Source organism: Styela clava, chromosome 9, assembly GCF_964204865.1.
Source record: "Styela clava chromosome 9, kaStyClav1.hap1.2, whole genome shotgun sequence".
Taxonomy (NCBI): domain Eukaryota; kingdom Metazoa; phylum Chordata; class Ascidiacea; order Stolidobranchia; family Styelidae; genus Styela; species Styela clava.
In genome coordinates, this window is record NC_135258.1 from 15087501 (window position 1) to 15109288 (window position 21788).

The 21788-nt window shown below is 34.0% G+C and overlaps 1 protein-coding gene across 2 annotated transcripts in view; it reads right to left on the reverse strand.

The window, feature by feature from the left end:
* The window catches only part of LOC120339876 (diacylglycerol kinase delta-like), a 42133-nt gene extending 20345 nt beyond the window's left edge, over positions 1-21788 (reverse strand). The window contains exons 1-9 of one of the 2 annotated variants that reach the window (XM_039408106.2): positions 21638-21788; positions 19344-19467; positions 11789-11839; positions 10830-10892; positions 9328-9408; positions 8221-8325; positions 1601-1733; positions 1141-1247; positions 17-142 (exon numbers count right to left, since the gene is read on the reverse strand). In XM_039408106.2, coding sequence (XP_039264040.2) covers positions 17-142; positions 1141-1247; positions 1601-1733; positions 8221-8325; positions 9328-9408; positions 10830-10892; positions 11789-11839; positions 19344-19467; positions 21638-21720 — 873 coding nt within the window. In that variant the 5' untranslated portion in view covers positions 21721-21788. Of the gene's footprint in view, positions 1-16; positions 143-1140; positions 1248-1600; positions 1734-8220; positions 8326-9327; positions 9409-10829; positions 10893-11788; positions 11840-19343; positions 19471-21637 lie in introns of both variants that reach the window. The other variant, XM_039408105.2, reaches the window with a different exon arrangement.

Below are 21788 nucleotides of genomic sequence, written 5' to 3' on the forward strand. Positions count from 1 at the left end.
TATTGGCATGACTTACCATAGCTCTGCACCATAGGCATCTCCAGTCTTGTAGTCTCAGCACACTGCCGCACGTTTTATCACATATAACACATTTAGCACTGACTGGTAAATTCCCTTCCATCCATTGGTGAGGAATCCAAACCTAAAAATCACCAAATGTAACATTGGAAAAGTGTAGATTGAAATATGGGAGTATATTTTGAAAACTTTCCAAAGGCTCAATCCTGAGCAAAACTCTGATCAAAGCTAGAAATGTAACATTGGAAAAGTGTAGATTGAAATATGGGAGTATATTTTGAAAACTTTCCAAAGGCTCAATCCTGAGCAAAACTCTGATCAAAGCTAGGGTGACCTCTGAACGCTAAGAGCGACAGTAAATATACAGATTTACAAAAAGTGCTTCATTTATCTGAAAATGGTGATTCGAACAAGACTGTACCACCAATAAAAACATTATTTTAACCAAACAAGTCACAAAAAATATTTGAGACTATCGAATTACCCCTAAATTTCTATCTGAGCAACGCTCTTCAAAAAAAGAAACAGATTCAAACGAAGGTTTATTGCATGGAGTGACCCCAAAAAAACTGAACCCATAAATTTTTCAATTGCCTCTATGAAAATAAAGAGAACCTAACAATTTTATTTGTGTATGATTGTCCCCAAAAGTCTCAGCAATCCAGGACATTTTGCGCAAAAGTTATACTTTCTCCAGAACAGGGGTGTGCAACCTTTAATACAGGAGGGCCAGATACAAATAACTGGGTGAAACGGCGGGCCACACCTTTATTTAGCATAGGCTTTCTATTACTTACAGGCCAAAAAAATTTATTCTCATGACATGCGTTGTAACGTCATAGATAATAAATTGGGATCAGGTATTGGCTTTGCAACACCAAAGGATTGGAATTACTCTCTCATATCATGTATCAAAATTGGTATTTCTCCGCGGGCTACACAATTTTTCCTTGTGGGCCACATTTGGCCCGCGAGCTGCGGATTGCACACCCCTGCTCTAGAATATCTTTCAAATGACCAGATTTCTGTTTTTGTTGGGTCACCTTTCACTTATGCTAGACTCTACAAAACTGCCATCATATAGCATATTATCAATATAAAATTGTGCACAAATACACTTACCCCATCCTCATCTTCAATGATGTTTTTACCAACAGTAGAAAGAGTTGCCCATTTGCAATTGTTCAATGATTTTGCAGCACACCTCTTGTGTGCTTTGAATTTACAGACTGAAAGTAAATAGAAATGTTTTATTTGAATGCTGACAAACAGGAAGTACAGTACACACATTCTACAGTTGTAAGCAGATTGGCAATATTTTTACACATTATTATTCTAGACTACACACAATCTAACCTTTTTTAAACGTCCCATTTTGTTGAAGTTTTGAATTTATTTTCATTTGAACAAAAAATACAATGTTCAAATTTGAGATAAACTAATCTTTTATTGTTGGTAACAAAAATAAAAAAACACGCAGAACAGAAAGTGCACTCATTCGAGATCAAAAAATTTGTCATTAGAAATGATTTTCTGTAAATTAACAAGGAAAAAAACATCATCATAAATACTTTCACTTCACCTTCGCATGAAAGTCCGTGATTCATAACGCCAGACAAGACATCCCGACAAACGTTGCAGTACGTCGGACGAGCATGAGTGCAAGTATACCAGTTATGTCCACCAGATAAATTCTCCATGAAAAATTGTCGAGGCTGTTGCAAAAACGTTTCACATTTCATTTGAAATAAATTATATTTAAAAACGTTATATAACTGTTGTATAAGAATGTTGTATAAGAATTGATAGTTCAAGACAGTATGTGCAAATTTTTTTTCAATGAACAAAAACAATGCATTAATAACATGGACATCACAGTACCATTACTAACATGAATTTGGAGTTTTCATTGGAATCGATGTCATATTTTTAAATTTTTGATTTTCAGACTTTTAATGGTTATAGTTCAATTTTTTACAGGGACTAGAAAAAAATAATTTGCTCAAGCTTACTTATTAACGTCTATTAATAATGAAAGCTTGGAAGTATTTGTTGAAGTTGGAGCGGATGTCTGAATTTTTCATAACCCAGAATCAAAACTTATTAAAAATTTTCCCATACTTCATACTGATCAAGTAAAGATCAGCATGGTAAAGCAAAACAATATTTCTCTAATAATGACAAAATATTGGTTCTAACGAAGGAACCCAAGAATAATAAGCGAAAGTATAATAAGTGATAGCATATACTTTATTATGAAAATCGATTGGTGCAGAAAATTAATGAGGCAAACATTAAAACTACTATGACGAGTATGAGTAATAAGTCACAGCATCGGAAATAAACAAGATACAAATCAACTAAGATTTACCAGGAAAACAACTACCGTAGAAGGAATTTCCAATAAGTAGAGGTTCTTGGAAATAAAACTTAGAAGACAAAAATTGACAGTATAAATACTTAGTCAACAGGTAAGAACCACTACAAAGTATGAATAAAAACTTTTTCAGTGAGAACAGCGAAAAATGTAAGAAAGAACAATAATAATAATAAAATAATATAATAAAATTTATTTCGGAATCATGAAAACACAACATGCAATAAAACAATTAAACCATATAACAGAAATGCCTGGAAAACAAACAAAGTGGGGAGTGGGGACACATTCCATAAACCAAAAAAACTGTACAAGCCCAAAGTCAGATTTAAACCAACACTTCTTAATTTGGTCACCCCGCTATCTAAGAAAAAGCCTGTAAACATTTTATACTCAGTCATGTATGATTCAATCCATTGGATGATATATGATGCCACTATCTATTCTGAATATGATATGAGAGATCAGCGCCTTGGCTTACCAAATGACATCATACAATCTAAAATTAGGGTATAATCTATATTGATCTATGAGGAATTTAGACTGAAAATATTTAGTCAGGTGGTTTTGATAGCGAAAATATGAACCCACAACAAACAACAGCAGATAGCAGTGTTATTAAACTGTTGAATATGCTATAATTGTGCAGTATTATTTACACCCATATTACTAATTAATACGTAATACTATTATTACAGAATATAGTGTGAATTTTATTGGAGCCATAAACTATACCACAAAGAGTTATATTACAATAATAACAACAACATGACTTGGCAAAAATATTTTATATTTTTAGATGTGCTTAGATTTCAAATTTTTCATTATTCATTATTTTCGATAAAAATATTGTCAAATTGCAACATTCCTGACAAATGGCATTTTATATAAAACTTGCATCTTTCAATAAACAAACCGAGCCTCACGACGGAGAAAATGTCGCTCAACCTGTCAACCTTTATGAACTCACTGAAATGCGGGCGACTTACTAATAAAAGCTGGTCGATTCTAACTTAGACTGTCATTATTAGACGTTATTATTATTCATGTGTGCGGATTTCTTAAATTTCGTACTCTATCTATATAATAAATAAACAAAACGGGTCATCCATTAGCACTGCATAATGCACAATCCTTTCAAATAATTATTAATCACCGGAAACTACGTCCATCACACGAGCAAACACTCGTGAGTCCCAGGTGGCCATTTCCCAACATTAAGAACTAAGCTATGCAAGACCAAAATAGCATAGCCAATAACAATTCATCGACTGGCTAATTATTTAAAACTCATTACTAATATATATTTAAATGACAATTGTTTGTTTTTTCAAATCCTACGCTAACTATCAACATCGAGGTTTAGATTAATTTAATCTGAAGGCGAATTGTTAGAAAATACTACCAATGACCAATTTGTTTTGTTTAAATATAAACCGAAAGTATTACTATAAAATATAAATAAAAAGCGTTTCTGACTTGTCGGATAATAGAAATTGCTGGTTTTTATTCGAATTGTAAAAAATCTGGTTAATTTATATTACGATTCAGAATTATGCGTATGCGAAATATGTCATAATGCGGTTGCGAAATTCTATTAATTATACGCTATACTAGTGTTTCCCAGTCAATTTGATTAAATTCCCCTTTGTCTATTATGGAACTTTTTACTCCTCCTTCACTATGCATAAAAACTAAATTTCCGTTATTTTATTCTATTTTTAATGGAACGTTAGCTAGTGTTACTCGCGACTCGAACTATGGCTTTTTGCGCAGTTTGAATAATTTATAATGTGGTCTAAATATATATGAAATTAAAAACTAGATAACTAAACAATATCAGTAAAACAACACCACCTCTGCACAGGGGGAACGCTGCGTTATGCCATTCGGAATAAAAGAAATTTATAAATTTATTTTAAATGAAAAATAAAAATACTTTATTTATTAACCAGTACCAGAGAAATGGAATACGTTTTCTGACATTCGGTTCATGTTTTTAACGCCGATTTTCTTTTGGAACTATACGGTATATTTCCATACCTAACTAAATCAAATTAGGTGCTGTTATCGTTTATACGGGCGGAATTGTATTACATTATTCCTTAACTCCTTTTGCTCAGTAGCTCAAAATCAGAAAATAAAAAATGAATCGATTGTTTCGATTCTCCCATATTTCAAAGCAGAAATTGTACTGATTTACTAACAATCTATCCTTCGGTAATGGTCCCTAGAAACGTTACAGAAATATATGTGTACTAGTGCGGAGCAATGGATATTAAATTATCTGTGGATATTAAATTATCTATATATAGTGCATCTAGTACATTGTTATTCTGAACCCAAAATAAACTGTCTGTATATTCGTAACAGTAACCGACATAAAGAAGACCGAGCATATTCCCAAAACGAAAGAGATTTCGTTCAATAGCCGGTGTATTATAACAAAAACTAACCCTTTGGCAATGACATCTTAAAATACCTTAGCAATAACCATATTCACTGCCTTAGTTTACACTCGGAAACGACGCTTTTCCCGATTACGAATGCAGAGTCTTACTGGTTTGCGAATAATGCATCACGCAAAGACGGGCGAGGCCGTAATTAGACCAAATCCCAGCGGGATCCAATTGGTATTAATTAGTCATCAGTACCAAACCAATTCGCCTTTGTCTGGGCCGTATATGATTGGCTGGCTATTGGTTGGTAATTTGTTATTCAACTGGGAAGCGATCATAAAATATCGACCTTCCGAAGTTTTCGGGATAGAGGGCTATTTAACTAACGCGAAATGCAAACATCTCACTTTGACTGAGCAAGATTGTAAACCAAATGACTGGAAATAAAAAAAACAACTAATTTCTCTGCAGTGACTTGCACTACGAGCGCCATTTTTTCAACAGAATACACATTTATCAAATCCACATGCCCTGCGCTTGATATAAAACATGATGTAAATTCGGCAATATTTACAGTTGTGGTGATCCAACTCGATGTTATCAACCTTAAACACCCGCTAATGGTCCAATCCTAGCGTCACCGATTAAGTTATAAAGCGCATTTTAAAAAACAAAGATTTTATCAATGTGATTTAGATTACGTAATTATTTCATAACGGTAGATATGCTGAAAATTGGGTATACCCAGCGGATAAACTACATCCTGCATAGATAGATATATAACCTTCATACAAAAATAATCCGTTATTAAAAAATGGTTTAATATTGCATTTCAAAATGAGTATCGTTCCGATCTATATAATTGCGAAATTGCCAAAGTTACAGGAGTGCAAAAATACTGTTTTGCGTGACACGATGTTTGATAACTTTTAACCAAATGGAATGCATTTTCGTATCGCGCACTGCAAACTGCAGAGAGTACAAAATAGCCCCAACTTTCTGATTTTCATACTAGGATAGGATCCAACCTTCTATAACAAAAATAATACCACCCCTCCCCCCCCCCCCCCCCCACCATACTTTCATTTCCCTTTGGGGTCTAATGGAGGATTTAAAGACTAATCCTCCTTATACCTATTTTTAGGATAATCATAAAATCATGTGATGCCGATCAAAATATTTCAGAAATAAATATGAAAAATACCCCAACTCTCTCGCGTATTTAAGAATTTGACATTTAGTACCCACGCGTTGCCTATCTAATCGAGACATTCAAGAATTCCCCGTACTAAATTGATGGTATTTTTATCTCACTTGACATTGTCACCTACGCTAGCGATTCTACGTATATTAGTAAATTTCCCCCATTTTTTTTTTTTTGTAATTCTTTCCAAGGCGAGACAAATAAGATTTTAATGCTATTGTAAAATACTAAACGAATAAAAATTGGAGGAAATTTAATGTTAATTTCATAGCATGCATCTTTTCCTGATAATCCCATGGATAACTAACAGTCTTCAGAAAGAACAATATCCGAGCTTGTAACGCACATTCTACTACCTGCTGCAAATTATCAAAGGTCAATGAATAATTTCAAAATAAAAACGATCCAAAATTACATGCATTTCTAAATACCTATCCCGTAAAAAACAAGCCCCCTCATCTAAAAAAAAATCGGCATTGCGAGAAGTAAGCCTTATAATAGCTCTTATTCAAAATATACATTCTCGTTGTTCCTTCAAAATAATGTCATGGCGCCTGCACGGGGCAGTCTTCGGTCGATAACGCAAGTTACATCCGTTTCAGGTTGGTGTCATTTTACGCAACTTGCACTTTCGTTTCTGCTAAATTATTAACCAATGACAGTGTAATTCTTCCCCGTGCATGACGAAGCGTGACTGAACGAGAGTAGAGTAATTTTCTTTTTGCCGAAGATTATAAAAACAACAACAATAGATACTATACGGATCAAGTTTAATCCTTGCATAATCGCAATCTCCAACTTCATAACGAGTCACTTCATGACTTGACGTTTCTTCCGTGCCTAGCTAAATTCTCATCAGACGACTTTACACCTGGTTACCTTTCCATCCTGGACCAACACATTTCCCCCCTATATGATCTATATTATCCAAAAACCGGCTCAAGTTTTCCCCCATATTCGCTATCTACTACTTCGTTACAAAAGCCGACCTGACGTTCCTCCTTTCAAGCCAAATTCTCAACAGACGATTTCTCACCTACCTACCGTTCTCCAACCTGGATCAAAAACGAATTACAAAATAATTTCCAAAGTATCTGTATTACTCTAAGACGACAATACTGATTTTATTTTGATTCAAATCGCGTTTTCTTAGGTATTCTATAATTCCATACAATTTATTCTTATTATAATCATTTATCAACTGAATCAATCTTCCAGCGTAATCGAAATATGAAAAATTTACATAGATCAAAATTAAATTTCACCGCAAACGAGGGCTATTTTTAACAATAAAAAATGCTATTTTTAATATTCAAATTCTGAAAACTTCTTACGATATGTCACCCATAACCGAAGTACTTCTGACAGGAAGAGTACTCAACCAAGCAAAGTAATTAAGATTTATTTTGAACTCGAACCTAACAAACACAACCAAGCAGTCGGACCATATAGGTATTGTTCATAACAAAAACTACAAACTTCCCGTTATTTTTTATCGTCTCGAATCACTACTGTACACTCGCGATTTACAATCTTATCGGCGCAGTTGTGTTATTTCAAAGATAGAAGTAAAGGCCGAATAAAAATTAGTCGGGAGGAGTCGGGACCGTTTGCATCAGACAAAAATTTCGCGCCAAAAATTTAACGTTTTAAAAAGTTATTTTTACTATATAAATTCAAATTAAAAATAGCATCCATGGATTTCCCAATTACTTGCACGAAAATGACGAAAACTTATTCCATATTTTAAACTTCTATTTGTGTATGTTTGTACATGAAAGTTTCAGTAATCTATAAGATGTAATACACAGAAGTTATGCTCTAAACATGCCAATTGCATTGTAATATATACCGGCATATAATTATATACAGTGTGATCCCCAAAACAGAACCCATAAATTTCTTAATTACTTCTAACGAACATGAAGAAACTTTTTTAGCACTTTAGTTTGTACATGATTGCGCTCCGAAATTTCAGTAATCTTGGACGATTGGCACAAAATTGAATTCTCTATAGAATATGTTCCAAATGACCTGGGTTGTTTTTTGTTTTTTAGAGTCACCCTGTATATATAAAATTCAAAAGCAATCTACGATATGCAAACGATGCTCCAAGAACTAGACTATCGAAAATGACATTTACAACCTATAATTGACCAATATACAAAAAGAATTCCACCAAAACACGTAAAAGAATTACAACGAACGAATTAAAACCATACCTCGTAAAATTCCCCACACTGAACAGCTTTTATAGCGCTAATCCATTCATCCATTTCGCGTCTCGAATCGGCACATACTATGAGACTGTGGAACGGTGTTATGATCTGAAAGGATCAAAATACAATTAGGTTTCAGACATAGTACGAGAAACAATAAACGGATTACAGCACTTCATACACAATGAGTGACTTACAACCTACGATGTAAATTCATATAATTATTCATGGTTCAGGGGGAATTTAATTTAAATTATTTTTTAAATCCGCTTTCGAGCATATAATACAAATACGGAAATTGGCTTTCTCAATGTCATTATCTTCCGCGGTAAAGTCCGTGATGTGATAATACGATTTTTTTCAGATTACACATACGACGGTATTTGAGATAATTATAATTTTGATATTGAAATAAACAAAAACATCGACTGGGTAGCCCAGCCTTTGATACCGTTTGAATTTTGCACATCTCTGTTAAAACATCCATATCTGTGAAGACGGGATGAATTCTGAATCATTCCAAAAACGGTATCTGAGTCCGTTTTCAATCCGGATCCCGACCCCCAACTCCCTATCCGGTCCCGACTCCAACTTACAATCCGAACCCTGGCACAGACTCTCAATTCGCATCTATCGGATCTATATTTAGACTCTCAATACAGATCCCGACTCCCACCCTCAATCCGGATGTGGACTCAATGCGGATATCGCTTTCCGATTCTCAATTGGGATCCAGACTCTCAATCCGGATCAAGACTCCGACTCTCAATACGGATCTAGACTTCGACTCTCAATACGGATCTAGACTTCGACTCTCAATATGGATACCGATTCTGATTCTCAATTTGGATACAAACTACGACTTTCAGTCCGGAAAACAAATCCGACTGTCATTTTGGATACCGACCACAGCTCACAATCAGGACTGACGGTAAAAACTCAAAGCGTCGCCGCAAAGGTCATTCTAAATTCGTCAGATATTTACTTCGAAAAATGAGACTTTCGGCTCCCATACCAACGAAGATTCTAGCCTCTCAAAGCGACTTTAAAGTCTGAAATGTAGCTAATTAAAAAAATTCAGAACGCCATGAAGAAGTGAGAGTAACTCACCGAAAAACTGCAGTTAACATTCTTCGTGCTTCTCTCAGCAACGCTGCAGTCCGCCAATGTAACTTCGTCAAATATCTCCGCCTGTTAGTAAAACACAAAATGATGTAACAGTTTTTGTAAAAAATCTATAATATACATGAACATCCGTAACAAGCGCTAATCAGCGCCAAGATAGCCGTGACGCAATAGTTGAAATTTGCCTCGTTTGTGGCTCGTTAAATTTTGAAGCATTGTAGTCTTGGGCGCAATTTGTTCGCTTTAGGTGTAGATTTGAAAATAGAGTTTTCATTTGATCTTTGAGTGACTTTTGAATTTCGTCTCAGTAATCAAAATACGTCTACAAAAATAGCTAGGGAAACATGCTACTGCATCTTTTTGCAGAGTCTTAAAAATCTATTGGTGTGTAGTTTTGAGCTTTACATATGCAGCATTTATTATCAAGAATGAGGCGATTTCTGGCACTCGATTCTATAAAATTCGTGCGAAAAAATACGGAATCTCATGCATTTGAACTGACGAAAAACATTTATAATGCTACGGTGAATCTATTCATGTTTGTAAAGATATTCCACTCTTAAGACATGATATCTTTTCGATCGGCTTTGATCCGCATTAAGGTCACAACCATATATTATCTCACAATCATTGTTATTTCAGATTCCTGTGGTCGTTTATTCAAGTCTATTAATTTTGTTTCACAAATGGCATTGTATGCTAGAAAAGAATAAAGTGCAAAGTAGTATTTAGTTTTCATCCAAATGCCGAAACCCTAACGTTGAATAGGAAAAAATGATTGGGGTCATGGCCCATGGGTCAGTTCAAGATCGGTGATTTTTGAATGATATAAAGCAGTTTCATGCCATCACAGCTAATCGGAAGAGGGGGCTCTGGAGCTAGCTATCCACACCAAAATCGTCATTGTTCAATACAGTGCTATTCTCCCAAGAATTTATTCACACCAATTGCCGTGAGAAAAAAACATTTTCACATATAAGAAATATGATGTTTACTCCCTAAATCGAAATCAGCAGCAATGGCGTATTGTACTAAAGAATCAAATAATCGGTGTTATTAATCTTCTGGAATATAGATGAAAATTATATTCTGACTGACACTCCTATTTGACGACTTTGGGAAAATGGGAAATGCAGAGATTTAAAGTTTGAACAAAAAAATCTGGTTAAAAAATTCAAAAATCACGGTAAATCACGTACACGATGTAATTATCGATGATTGAGTACGGCCAAATGATAATATTTGTTCCAGAAATATCGGCTTTCGATAAAATGGAGGAAAATGTTAGATTACATTTGAAACTACCGGTACATTCGACACCGAGATTAAATGAAAAGAAAAAATGTAGATTTTGAAAGTATTCGTGTATGAGCAATATAAGCGCCCACGCTGACACACGAGGTAACAGTTGAAAAATGATTGATTAATTAAAACTGTTACCGTGGGGTTGGTCCAAACTGTATACGAACTGGATTATTAAAACTTACCTCCTTGGATTTTGCGAAGAAAAGTCTTCTTGGTCGCAGTTTGAAATAATATCGTCTCCATTTCTGCCAATAAATACAATTCAAAAATTATATTATGTAAAAAAAAAAAAAAAAAAAAAACGTTCCTACGAAAATTTTCCTGTATACTATATGCTATTCGTTCTAGAGGATCGTGGATTGAAAAGAAAATTCCTACGCTAAAGAGAAAATGCTTTTTTTGCCTTGCTACTTCCCTTACAATTCCCACTAGAATTTGAACGCGACATTTTTTAGGTCAAAAATGCATATTTACGCCCCTGTCACCAGGGCTGTGAAGTCTGTGAAGATTTCGATCGAGTTCGATTCCGGATTGAAAAAACTTTGGCTCCGTCTCCGGTTTAAGAACATTTTTGACTTCAACTCCCGGTTGACAAAGAATTTTGACCCCGACCCCCGGTTTACAATGATTTTGACTCCAACTACCCGTTTACGAAGAACTTTGACTCCTACTTCCGGTTTACAAAGAATTTTGACTTCGACTCCAGGTTTACAAATAATTTGGACTCCCGACTCCGGTTTGAAAAAAATCTTGACTCCGACTCCGATTTAATAAGACTCCGACTACAGCTACGAAGTCCCGAGTAAATCTAACTTTAATAACAAAAACATTGACGTATGTGGGTCTCCTTTAATAGAAGATCAGGAACGCTTGTTGAAAGTAATGTTTTTTGAGTTGTACTGGGTGATTATACGACTTATTTCACCACCATTAAAATCTGCAATTCCGACACGAGATAGTTTCAGAACACGACTATTGTAATTTATCAGCCATTCCTGTCACGACAATAAAGGAGCAAACACATAGATCTAACCACGCCAATCCTTTTTTGAAGGATCGAAATCAGGTTGCCTATTCAATTTATTACATCGTGGGTAAGGTGGTGGGGATTACTGCTTATGAAATAAGAAACATAACTAACCTGAAACGAGGAAGATATTTGAAGCATCAAATAACCCTCTTTGACGCTGACCTGAAAAATAAAATATTAGAATGAAATATTATATATGAATATTCATCATGACCAGGACTGGCTTTGTCGCCAATGAGATGTTTTGGTTTGGCCATTATTATGAAACATCAGACCAATTGCAGTTGCGCGGAGACGGAATTCAAAACTATGACATAACAGTTTAAATTTTAAAATTTAACGTATAGATTCAACTTTAAATGGATTACATTATTCTTATGGAGTATTAGGAAATTATAAATGTGAAAATATAGTTAGATGGTTGGAAGCTAGAGCCACTGAAATTTTATACATCCAAGAAAACTCCCACGAGCAATAGGACTCCTAGACAAGAAACGGGAAAAGATTTTTCCGGTTCATCACAGCGTAATTAATTTATTACAATCTTGGCGAAGTACTAGCAAGGGATCCGAACCTGGTATTTTGACCTGTAAAGGCTGTGATGCCGTCACAATTAAATCTAACGCTTCAACAAATAGGCCACCGCGTACATTACACACATATATTTCATAGTTTATACCACTTTTTTGTTGCTTAGGTTACTTATTATTGAATTGGCCATAGTTAATATGATCACATTCACACCTAACACACCTGATTTATCGTGTAATTGTATACTACTCGCAAAAGATAAAAAAATTACTCAAATTTCAAGATAATTAAATTCACTGCTACATTTATGAATGACTTAGACTTAGACGATGAAGTTCTGGGGAGAAATTATCAAGGTAATAATAATGTATCATATCACAATATCCAACATATTACGGCCTGATTTCTACAGCATAAAATACGTGATTGATGATGTCCTATACCCAACGTGGCGCCGCTCAGACTTTTCATCATTCTTCATTCAATGCCAAATCATGAAATATTTCCGGTCACTAACATTTGCTTACAGCCGGTCGATGACGACATGCTGCCATAGACCAAGTTCAAAAGCGGTAGAATGAACTGGAGACGTGACGCAGATATGTGACGAAACACCGTGACGCTGTTACAGTTGTTTTTAATGATCCGAATGTAAGATAATATTTTCGAATTTGCTTCTAAAATGATTCAAATAATCTATTTAAGGCGATTATGTTTATGTATAATAACAACGAAAGCGATAACAAGTGACTATACCCATATTTTAAATTTTCCGGGGATAGTGTTTGTTGTGTGTAAGCAGATAATCTGAATTATGTATCGCATATTTCGAGGCTGGTTTACCCGATAATAATACCCATCCATGATTCATCCACCAATTCAAATTATTTTGCATGTTGAATGTTTTTTCATCCATGCCCTGCATAAGCATCTACTTGAAGTGTCTCAAACAGGGCCTCCAATCATAATCATGACCGTTTTTGGATAACTTTTTTCACAATATTTTTATTTTACAGCACTAAATATTTCATTTTATTCTCAATGGTATTCCTCAGATTAGAACAACCAGGACGAATTTGACGACGCTATCATCAGACTACCAAAAAAACTTTTTTTTAAGTCTTTTTTCTGGTGAAAATTTGGAGTAAAAGTAATTCCTCGATTATTATTTCCGCTAGGCCTTTAGTTACGACTCCTTAAAAAATAAATTCAAACTTCACAAGCAGCAAAAAAATCTAGAATCCGACTTTTGAATCCACAACGCAGTGGTTAACAGAACTGATTTTCCCAAAAGACGGTTTACATTTAAATCGTTTACCAGCCCTAATCTTTCAAATACAACTCATTACAAATGATTTCTTTATATTTACCTCGCTATCTTCCAAAGGCAAAATGGAACATTTTCTGTGATAAAACATATTCGACGATAACCAACAAATACACTATTTCCGTTCTTATTAGTTTAAACCTAAATTGTCGCTGGATTGATTCATTCTATGGGCGATTTCTACTTCTATAAACTCCTCTGCAATAATCAAACGACGCGATGTTGCTCTCGCTATCCTATTTGTAGTTGCAAATAGACAGCTGTACAATATTTCGCTGTCATCGCATGTAGAGGCATAGGAGATTGCAGCTTAAAATCCTAATTATTATTAAATTTTTGCCTAGGTTGGCCCAAAGTCAGATTGAGTATCGTCAGTTGATCGTTCATGCTCGATCGTATAGTATATACCGTATATCATTTTGATTGAACGACTATGCATATTAGATTACAGCGTGCCAATACAATATGTAGTAAGTTATCAGATACCTTACGTTATTAAGTCTACCAGTGACCTGGCCTAATTACATACCCATGGGGCCTAATTGAAAAGAATACAACTATGATTATAAAGTACAAAGTACTCGATGACGTTTTATATCAGAAATTTAACATATTTAAGGTTAGTTTTATTTATCCACATTTAGGTTAGTTATTTAAGGTTAGTTTTATGTTTTAATGGCATCTCTATCGGAAAGATTTGTTGGCCGATGAGAGGGAAAGGTATATAATTGCACCCGCTACAATAATTGCAGTTGTGACGAATCGCAGTCTTGGAAATGCGTGGGTGAATTATGGTCTCGGAGTAGCGTCGGAGCGCCTCCTAAGTAGCAGACATAACAATCCACTAACATTCTATTTTAAAAACTAGGATTCGTTCTGGCAATGTAAACTAAGACTGTGATGTATTTCACCGAGAAATATCCACAGATCTAAGATACGGGTATATAAAATTGCCCTTTTAGCATGTTATGTATGTTTTTAAAGCGATTATTTGTAAAAGAAAACAATAACAAATCGAAATTGACATATTCTAAAAAATTAATTCGGGGTAAAAAGTTACCGGTACTAGCACAATGCGTGTTTTGTAAGTATGTATGATTTCTTTGTCAAGAGTTTCGAAGCACATCTTAAGTTTATGTTGTAGTCCAACGAAATCTAAATACGAACACGAGCAGATATGAATATGGGGTGCTCCCGAAGTATGCGAACCAAGATGGCGGACATCGGAACGTAACATGGGTAACAGGTTAGGGTTAGGCGATAATTTTTTTCCAATTTTCCTTATTTTAGTCCTATTATCAGTTCGAAGACTAGCCAAGAGCCTCCCGTAGTATTTATACCTAAAATTATGGCCTAACCCTAACCTAGTACACATATTACATTCCGATGTCCGCCATCTTGGTTCGCATACTTCGGGAGCCCCGAATATGGTGCACTCGTACACAGAAATAACCTGGTGACGAAACCGTTATCACGTCAACCCGGAGCAGTTTAAATTCAAAAATGTAACTAGAGCGAAAATAATAGGATCCTAGATAAGCGCACCTTTCATGGGAGCAACGGTCGATTGGTTAAAGCGTTAGACTCGACCACGTTGGCATCGCATGTTTCACATATGGGGTCAAATCCCATGACCTTCACCTCACCCAGGGGGATATAAATAAGGGAGACAAAAACGAACAGGAAAGATTGTGGACCTCCCAATAAACAGTATCGTTAGATAATAGTGGCTGTTAGTTCAGGGCCTAGTTCGGAGCGAATAGCTTGAGTAAGCGTCCTAAAAAATAAGATAATAAAAGGCAGTAAACTTAGTTTTCTGCCCATTCGGTTCGCCCATCATTAATCATCAACTCAAATATGCAAATATGCTGATATGCAAAAATATATTCAAACAACCATAAATATATCAATCAGGTTGATGTTAATGAATTGAAAATAGCTTTGAAGATTCCATCCTCATCAACTCCAAACATAATTATGGAATTGGGAGAAGATTGAAATAATATCTAATCAGTGTAAATATATTAATATATTTGACTTAATATAACCGTTTTCATTCATGCTACAGTCCTTGCAGTCAATGCATACGGATCTGCTACTACACGAATACAGACAAACGAAATCTGTAGTTAGGTACATGCTACTGCAGTTGACCATACAAATTATATTTATTATTTTAGTATGGTGAAAGAACAGATAAAAGAGAGCACTCGTTTGGTCACGACAAGGATTACCATGTCACATAGTGAATGAACATTACCTGGAATTCGCATTTCAAAAGATGTTGCAAAATACAACTTCGCGAGGTTTTTGTGTGAGAACGAGTGAGAATGTTTGAGAACGCGAGTATTTATTTTCGAAGCTGTACGCATACGCATGTCAGTTTCAGAATATCTGGCATCATTTTTGACAAAGTAGTATCGATGACTTTCGCATACCAGTAACACTTCCTGTCTTTGTTTCCTGAGTAGTAGACGTCATGACTTCTCAAAAAAGTCGATTGGGAACACTAAAATCCTTATCGAACCAAATTTTGAACAATTTACCAATGCTTTTATTTATAGTTCAATTAGTAATGATTTTAACAAGAGGTAATGACTAATGAGTTAGTAATTAACTGTTTCTGTAAGGGCTGCCATGCGGAATCGCATAATGCTACAAACCATATTTTAGCTAATAAATCTAATAATTATTTATAAGCTAATCTCCTACAGCTGGTGAAAATCGAAATTGCAAGCAACTCATTGAAAATATTAGAATTTATTGAGCAAGTGTCATGTTTGTAAACAGTAAAATTATAAATTTTCATATTTTCTTGTTATATTATTAAGCCATAATGGCTTCATTCAACAACAGATCAATTCTTTCATCAATAATCAAATTTAAAAAAAATTATACACATATTTATGGATAATAAATGATTCACATATGTTTCCTTTAGTGATAAATTATCAGATTATTAGAGAATTACTAATTTGAGTATTACTTTTACAGGTAATAATACTTTTGAATCCACATCACAGTGACTCTATTTTGAATGTTTTTGACATAATTTTGCTCAAAGCAAATCAAGGTTAGGACTTCCTATCCTTCAAAACTAAAGGTGGAAGGAAGAGTGACGCATTACGAGTTATAAATAGATTTATCGTTTCGGACGACGCGAGGTCAGTAGATAGCGGTTGACATGAGAATTGATATAATACAATTTTGAAATTGACGTCACTGGATGACAAAAATGAGGTTTGTGACACGTTTTAAATTGAAAATTTAAGCGCTTGGTGAATTCACTATTGATGTAAATCTGGGATTACGACGAATAATTTACTATTCAAATATAGTCTGAAATAATTTTTCGAATCTGGAATAGGCCTATGCCTATACAATATATTCTGAATCAGGTACACGAATCACTGTTAGATTTGTAATGCAGTTGGCAATAAACTTCATTTCGATTGTTTCTCTATTTATTACAATGCCACATGTAAAAAGAATTTTATTTAATGTTGTATTACCAGATGTTACATGTTTGAGGTGATAAATTTTCGTATAAACATATTCAAAATTACTTGTAAAATTAAGAATTTATTATGTTTAATATAATTAATTTCAAATATATATCTTGACCCAAAAACACGACTCAAAAATTTTTCTAAATAATTTTACAAAAATGAAGAAAATTAATCAAACACTTGAACTTATGTTTGCGTATGATTAGCGATAGCTTTTCACAAAAGTTATGTTTTCGCTAGAATATGTTCCCCTTCCAAATGACCCAGATGGGTTTTGATTTTCAGGTTACCCATTCAAACATCCAATCTGTATTATACATCCCTGATCCATAATTCAAATATTATTTCAACATAAAAATTATAAATTATTTGACAGATGGACCATGCTTATTATAGGTAAGATAATCATTCATTTGTATTTCTATAAACAAGCTACTTATGGGTCAAAAACATGGATCAGGCAATGAAAATATGATCAATAAGATAATGTGCTAATCCAAGATCAATATTTGTCAAGCCTATGAAACTACAGCTTGATATAATTAAATGTTCCTATAATCATTTGGTTATAATAAATTTGACATTTTATATATAAATAAAATGTCTGTAAGAGGCTGTTTAGGCTATTTATAGTTGCCACATCATATTAAAACCAGTCAAGCGCTAAAAACATGTTTATGATTGAATAAAGGATTTTTGATGAAAATTATGACAACAGTCAAAATTTAGCTCAAATTTTCAGTCACTGTCCATATGCTTAGTCAAAGTTGATCAAAAATATACATGGAATAGTCACTTAGTGAAATGTCCCATGGAAAGGGTTATTGCGGAAAAACTTTTTTATTGAATAATTTGGAGTTCTTATATATATACAACTAAGCAGAGTGACTTGGCTAGACCTTGTACGACTCTGACAATTGGCTATGAATACCATTCAACACAACGATAATGTATTTAATAAAGCGAAGGACTATCATATTTTTCTAAATATAAAAGCACAAATTGATAAATAGTACAATTCAAAAGATAATAGAAGGTACCGTAAGTGATATCATAAAATTTTGATGTCAACTTTATTTGCATGATATCGATACTCCGATAAAAAGTCAATAATATCAGATTTCAGTGAGGAATGGTCGCCAATTCATTTTTTATTTATAGTCATTGAAACTTGTAATGACCAAACTAATATTCGAGAACAAATCATCAATCACAAAGGACTCAAACGGCCCATACCCGGTTGATGTACGACAAATAAAATCTGTATCTGATTGAGTGTTATTATGCAATGAGTTCAATCAAGTCATGCCAATTGATTCGAATAACATGTAAAAATAGTTTGATTGATGGAACGATATAATTTTATTGATTGCATCCATGCAAATTAGTGAATATGAATTGGTAGATTGGCCATTGAACGTATAATTATTATCAAGTAGTGCTATCAACTTTCCTCTCTACTAGGATAAATATGAATTAGTCAAATTTTTTATGGTTCATAACAAAATGTGGTACATTTAAAGAGTTATTGATAGTGCATTTCAAAGAAGATTAGTAAGGATCGGCTTATAGTGTTGTGTGTGTATTCAAGGCATTTTGAAGAAATATCACTATTTGAAGATTTCAGATAATTTTACTATCATACAGGAACAGTACAACGCAAAAAAATACCTCTATGAAAATAAAATCCATTAGATTTTAATAAACCTTTCTTAGTGTATGATTGACCCCAAAAGTTTCAAAAATCCAGGACGCTTCGCTTCGCACCAAAGTTGTGTTTATTTTAGAATATGTTTCAAATGACATCATCGAAAAACTGATTCAGGTTTCACGCATTAAGATCATCCATCCTCATGAATATTCTCAAATACAAATCAGTCTATTTGGATAGGTCCTACCTTATCAATTTTTAAGTTCAAGTACTGTGAACTATGATTCAAAGAAAAGTTTCTTAAACACCCATAGTCATCATGACATAACAAGAGAAAAGAGTACTTAATGAAATAAGAGGCTACTGTTCGGTACACTGACCAATTAATGAAAAACAATACCCTGGGGCAAGTTGATATAAATATATGTACTGTAGCACACAGTAGCAATTTAATGTTTATTTACGTCTTGTGAAAACATTTGCAATTCATCAGATTGCCACATTTCATCCGAACCATGAATCATCACCCAAAAATATCACACCTGTAAAAAAATTTCGGACAAAAACACAGAAAACTTGCTATTTTAAGACCTGTATATTTTTATATAGATTACTGAATCATGAAAATTGTCTTATATTAGTGCTTACCTTGCTTTTAAGTTGCCTATGAGTAGATACTTTTCTCATTGCACCATGTTCCAAATTTTCATCATCACTATCTGAAGAATTGTTGCTAGTTTCAATAACATCATTGCCGTTACCTTTCTTTTTACTGCTAAAAGATAAAAGAAATTGAATCCAAACCAAGTTTATATAAATTTTACACTATATCAATTTGTTAATTAAAGTTTGAAATTGTGTTTCTTTGTAAATAATCCTACTCAAAAGCGAAAAGAACTCACTCATGATCAAAGCCAGGATTATACTATTAGATTTCCATATTCCCAGGAAGAAACCTGATAAAACAGCTTAATCATGTGGTGATTACAATCTCTCACCCCATTACCAGCACATGTCAGGTATGGGATGAGTTAACCATTTATATATTTCAGATGCATGCACTTGATGGTGGAAAATGCTGTCCCTGGAGAATACTACGTGAACCACCCTACCCAACCAGCAATCCAGTGACCCCCACCCCTGATATCAGGGGCGTAGCCAGAAATTTTCAAAGGGGGGGTTCTGAATTTTTTTTTGCCAAGTTATATTATACTTCTAGCGGGTTCGATCGAACTTTGGAATACGCGTGTTTCTAGTAGTTTGTGGATCTAAAAAGCATTTCAAGCTACGAAAAATTGCTATCTATGATACAGAAAATTGATTTTATGTTTTTTACATTTCAAAAGGGGGGGGGGGGGTCGACCCGCAAAACCACCACCCTGGCTACGCCACTGCCTGATATATATACCTTATGCAGAAATTTGCTCGAATAAAGGACCCAAGCACATTTATCTGTATATATTGACATATACAATTATATATAAGTTTATCCCTGTATCAAATATGTCAGTCATAGATGGAGTTTGGCCTCAAACTTGAAATAATACCCAATGAGTCAACCCGTTCTGGAAAGAGGCTGGGTGGGAGGCAAAAGTATGAAATGTTGGTGATTCTAGTTTTGAGCTGTGATTGGATCATTAGTAAAATTCGCAAGCTGGGTCTTTCGGAATATTCATGCAAATAACTGACTAGTCATACAGAGCCTCGTTTTGAGTAAATACGATTTTAAAGATTAGCCTTTAATAAAACAGTTTGAGGTACAAGCTCCCAATGGGAAAATAAATTCAAAAATAAATACAAGCAAAGCAGTATGGCTACAAGTTATAGAAAAAAAATGAGCTTAAAGATTTGGATTAAACAGAAGAATAGACTGGCACAATGTTTGTAGGAATGTAGGATGTAGGAATCACAATGGCTTTTTTAAAATTAGCTCAAAACATGCCTGTCATACATTTTCCATGAATATATTATGAATAAGTCATGGTGCAAAATTATCAATAATTCAGTTATATCCATAATTTGAAATGTTAACATCACCAATTCACCATAATATATAGCATTCATTATAGCTACGGTAGATTCAGGATCAAGACATGGTCAAAACATTCATATTCCAATTTTCGAAAATAATGATATTTTCCGTCCCGATTGTCAGATCTACAAATATTACCTTGTAGCAAGAATTAGATTATATATATTCGACCAAATAATTTGACAATCGAATCAGAATGGGTATGCGATTGCCATTTGTTAATTCAAATAAGAATAATAGAAACCACTATTTGAATAATGCAAAATTGACAATCCTTGAAGATTGAATGAATAGGACCTTCTAATGAAATAATTCTCCTGAAAGTTTCTATCAACCTTGAATAAATTGAACCATAGGTAAGACTAGGGAACCAGTTTAAAATTACAAAGACTTCAGTACTCTGTATAATCTAACTAAGGCTTCTCGGAGCTTCATTTTAACCTCAGCGATGTGCTTCGGTTCCGTTTGCAGCAATAAAGTTTTTTGGCATGACCACTACCATTAATTTAAAAACAGTTTTGCAGAAGTGGGTCTCAAAACTGTGATATAAAGAATAAGGATTGCAAATTTCAAAATTCAACTTCAGGTAATATTAGAAATCAAATTTAAAAAAAGTATGAGCTGAAAATGAAATATTTTGTTATTTGTATAAACAAAGTATTAGAAAATTAGTTATGTGAAAAAATAAATAAATGCTTAGGTCAGGAGCTGGAGCCACTAAAATTTTGGCTAGCTTCGGATGCAGCTCTATCTAATACTGTAATATGGTTAGTTTGGCTCGAGCTAAGTCCAACAAAAAGTTAAGGCTCCGTGGTTCCCTAACCCTGACTATAAGTACAACTTGAATATCAATATAAAACTCAAATTTTCAAAATAAAAAGTAAAATTTCAAACCATAACAAGAATTCACCTGGTTGATCCAGTGGCTTGAGTTTTTTTTCTTCTAGAAGTTGACATCTTAGAGCGATTTTCTTTCTCTTGACCTCGATTCATTATTCCAAAATATGGAAACAAATTATGGTGTACAAAATTAAATTTGTGCAATGCTAAGTCCGTTAAAT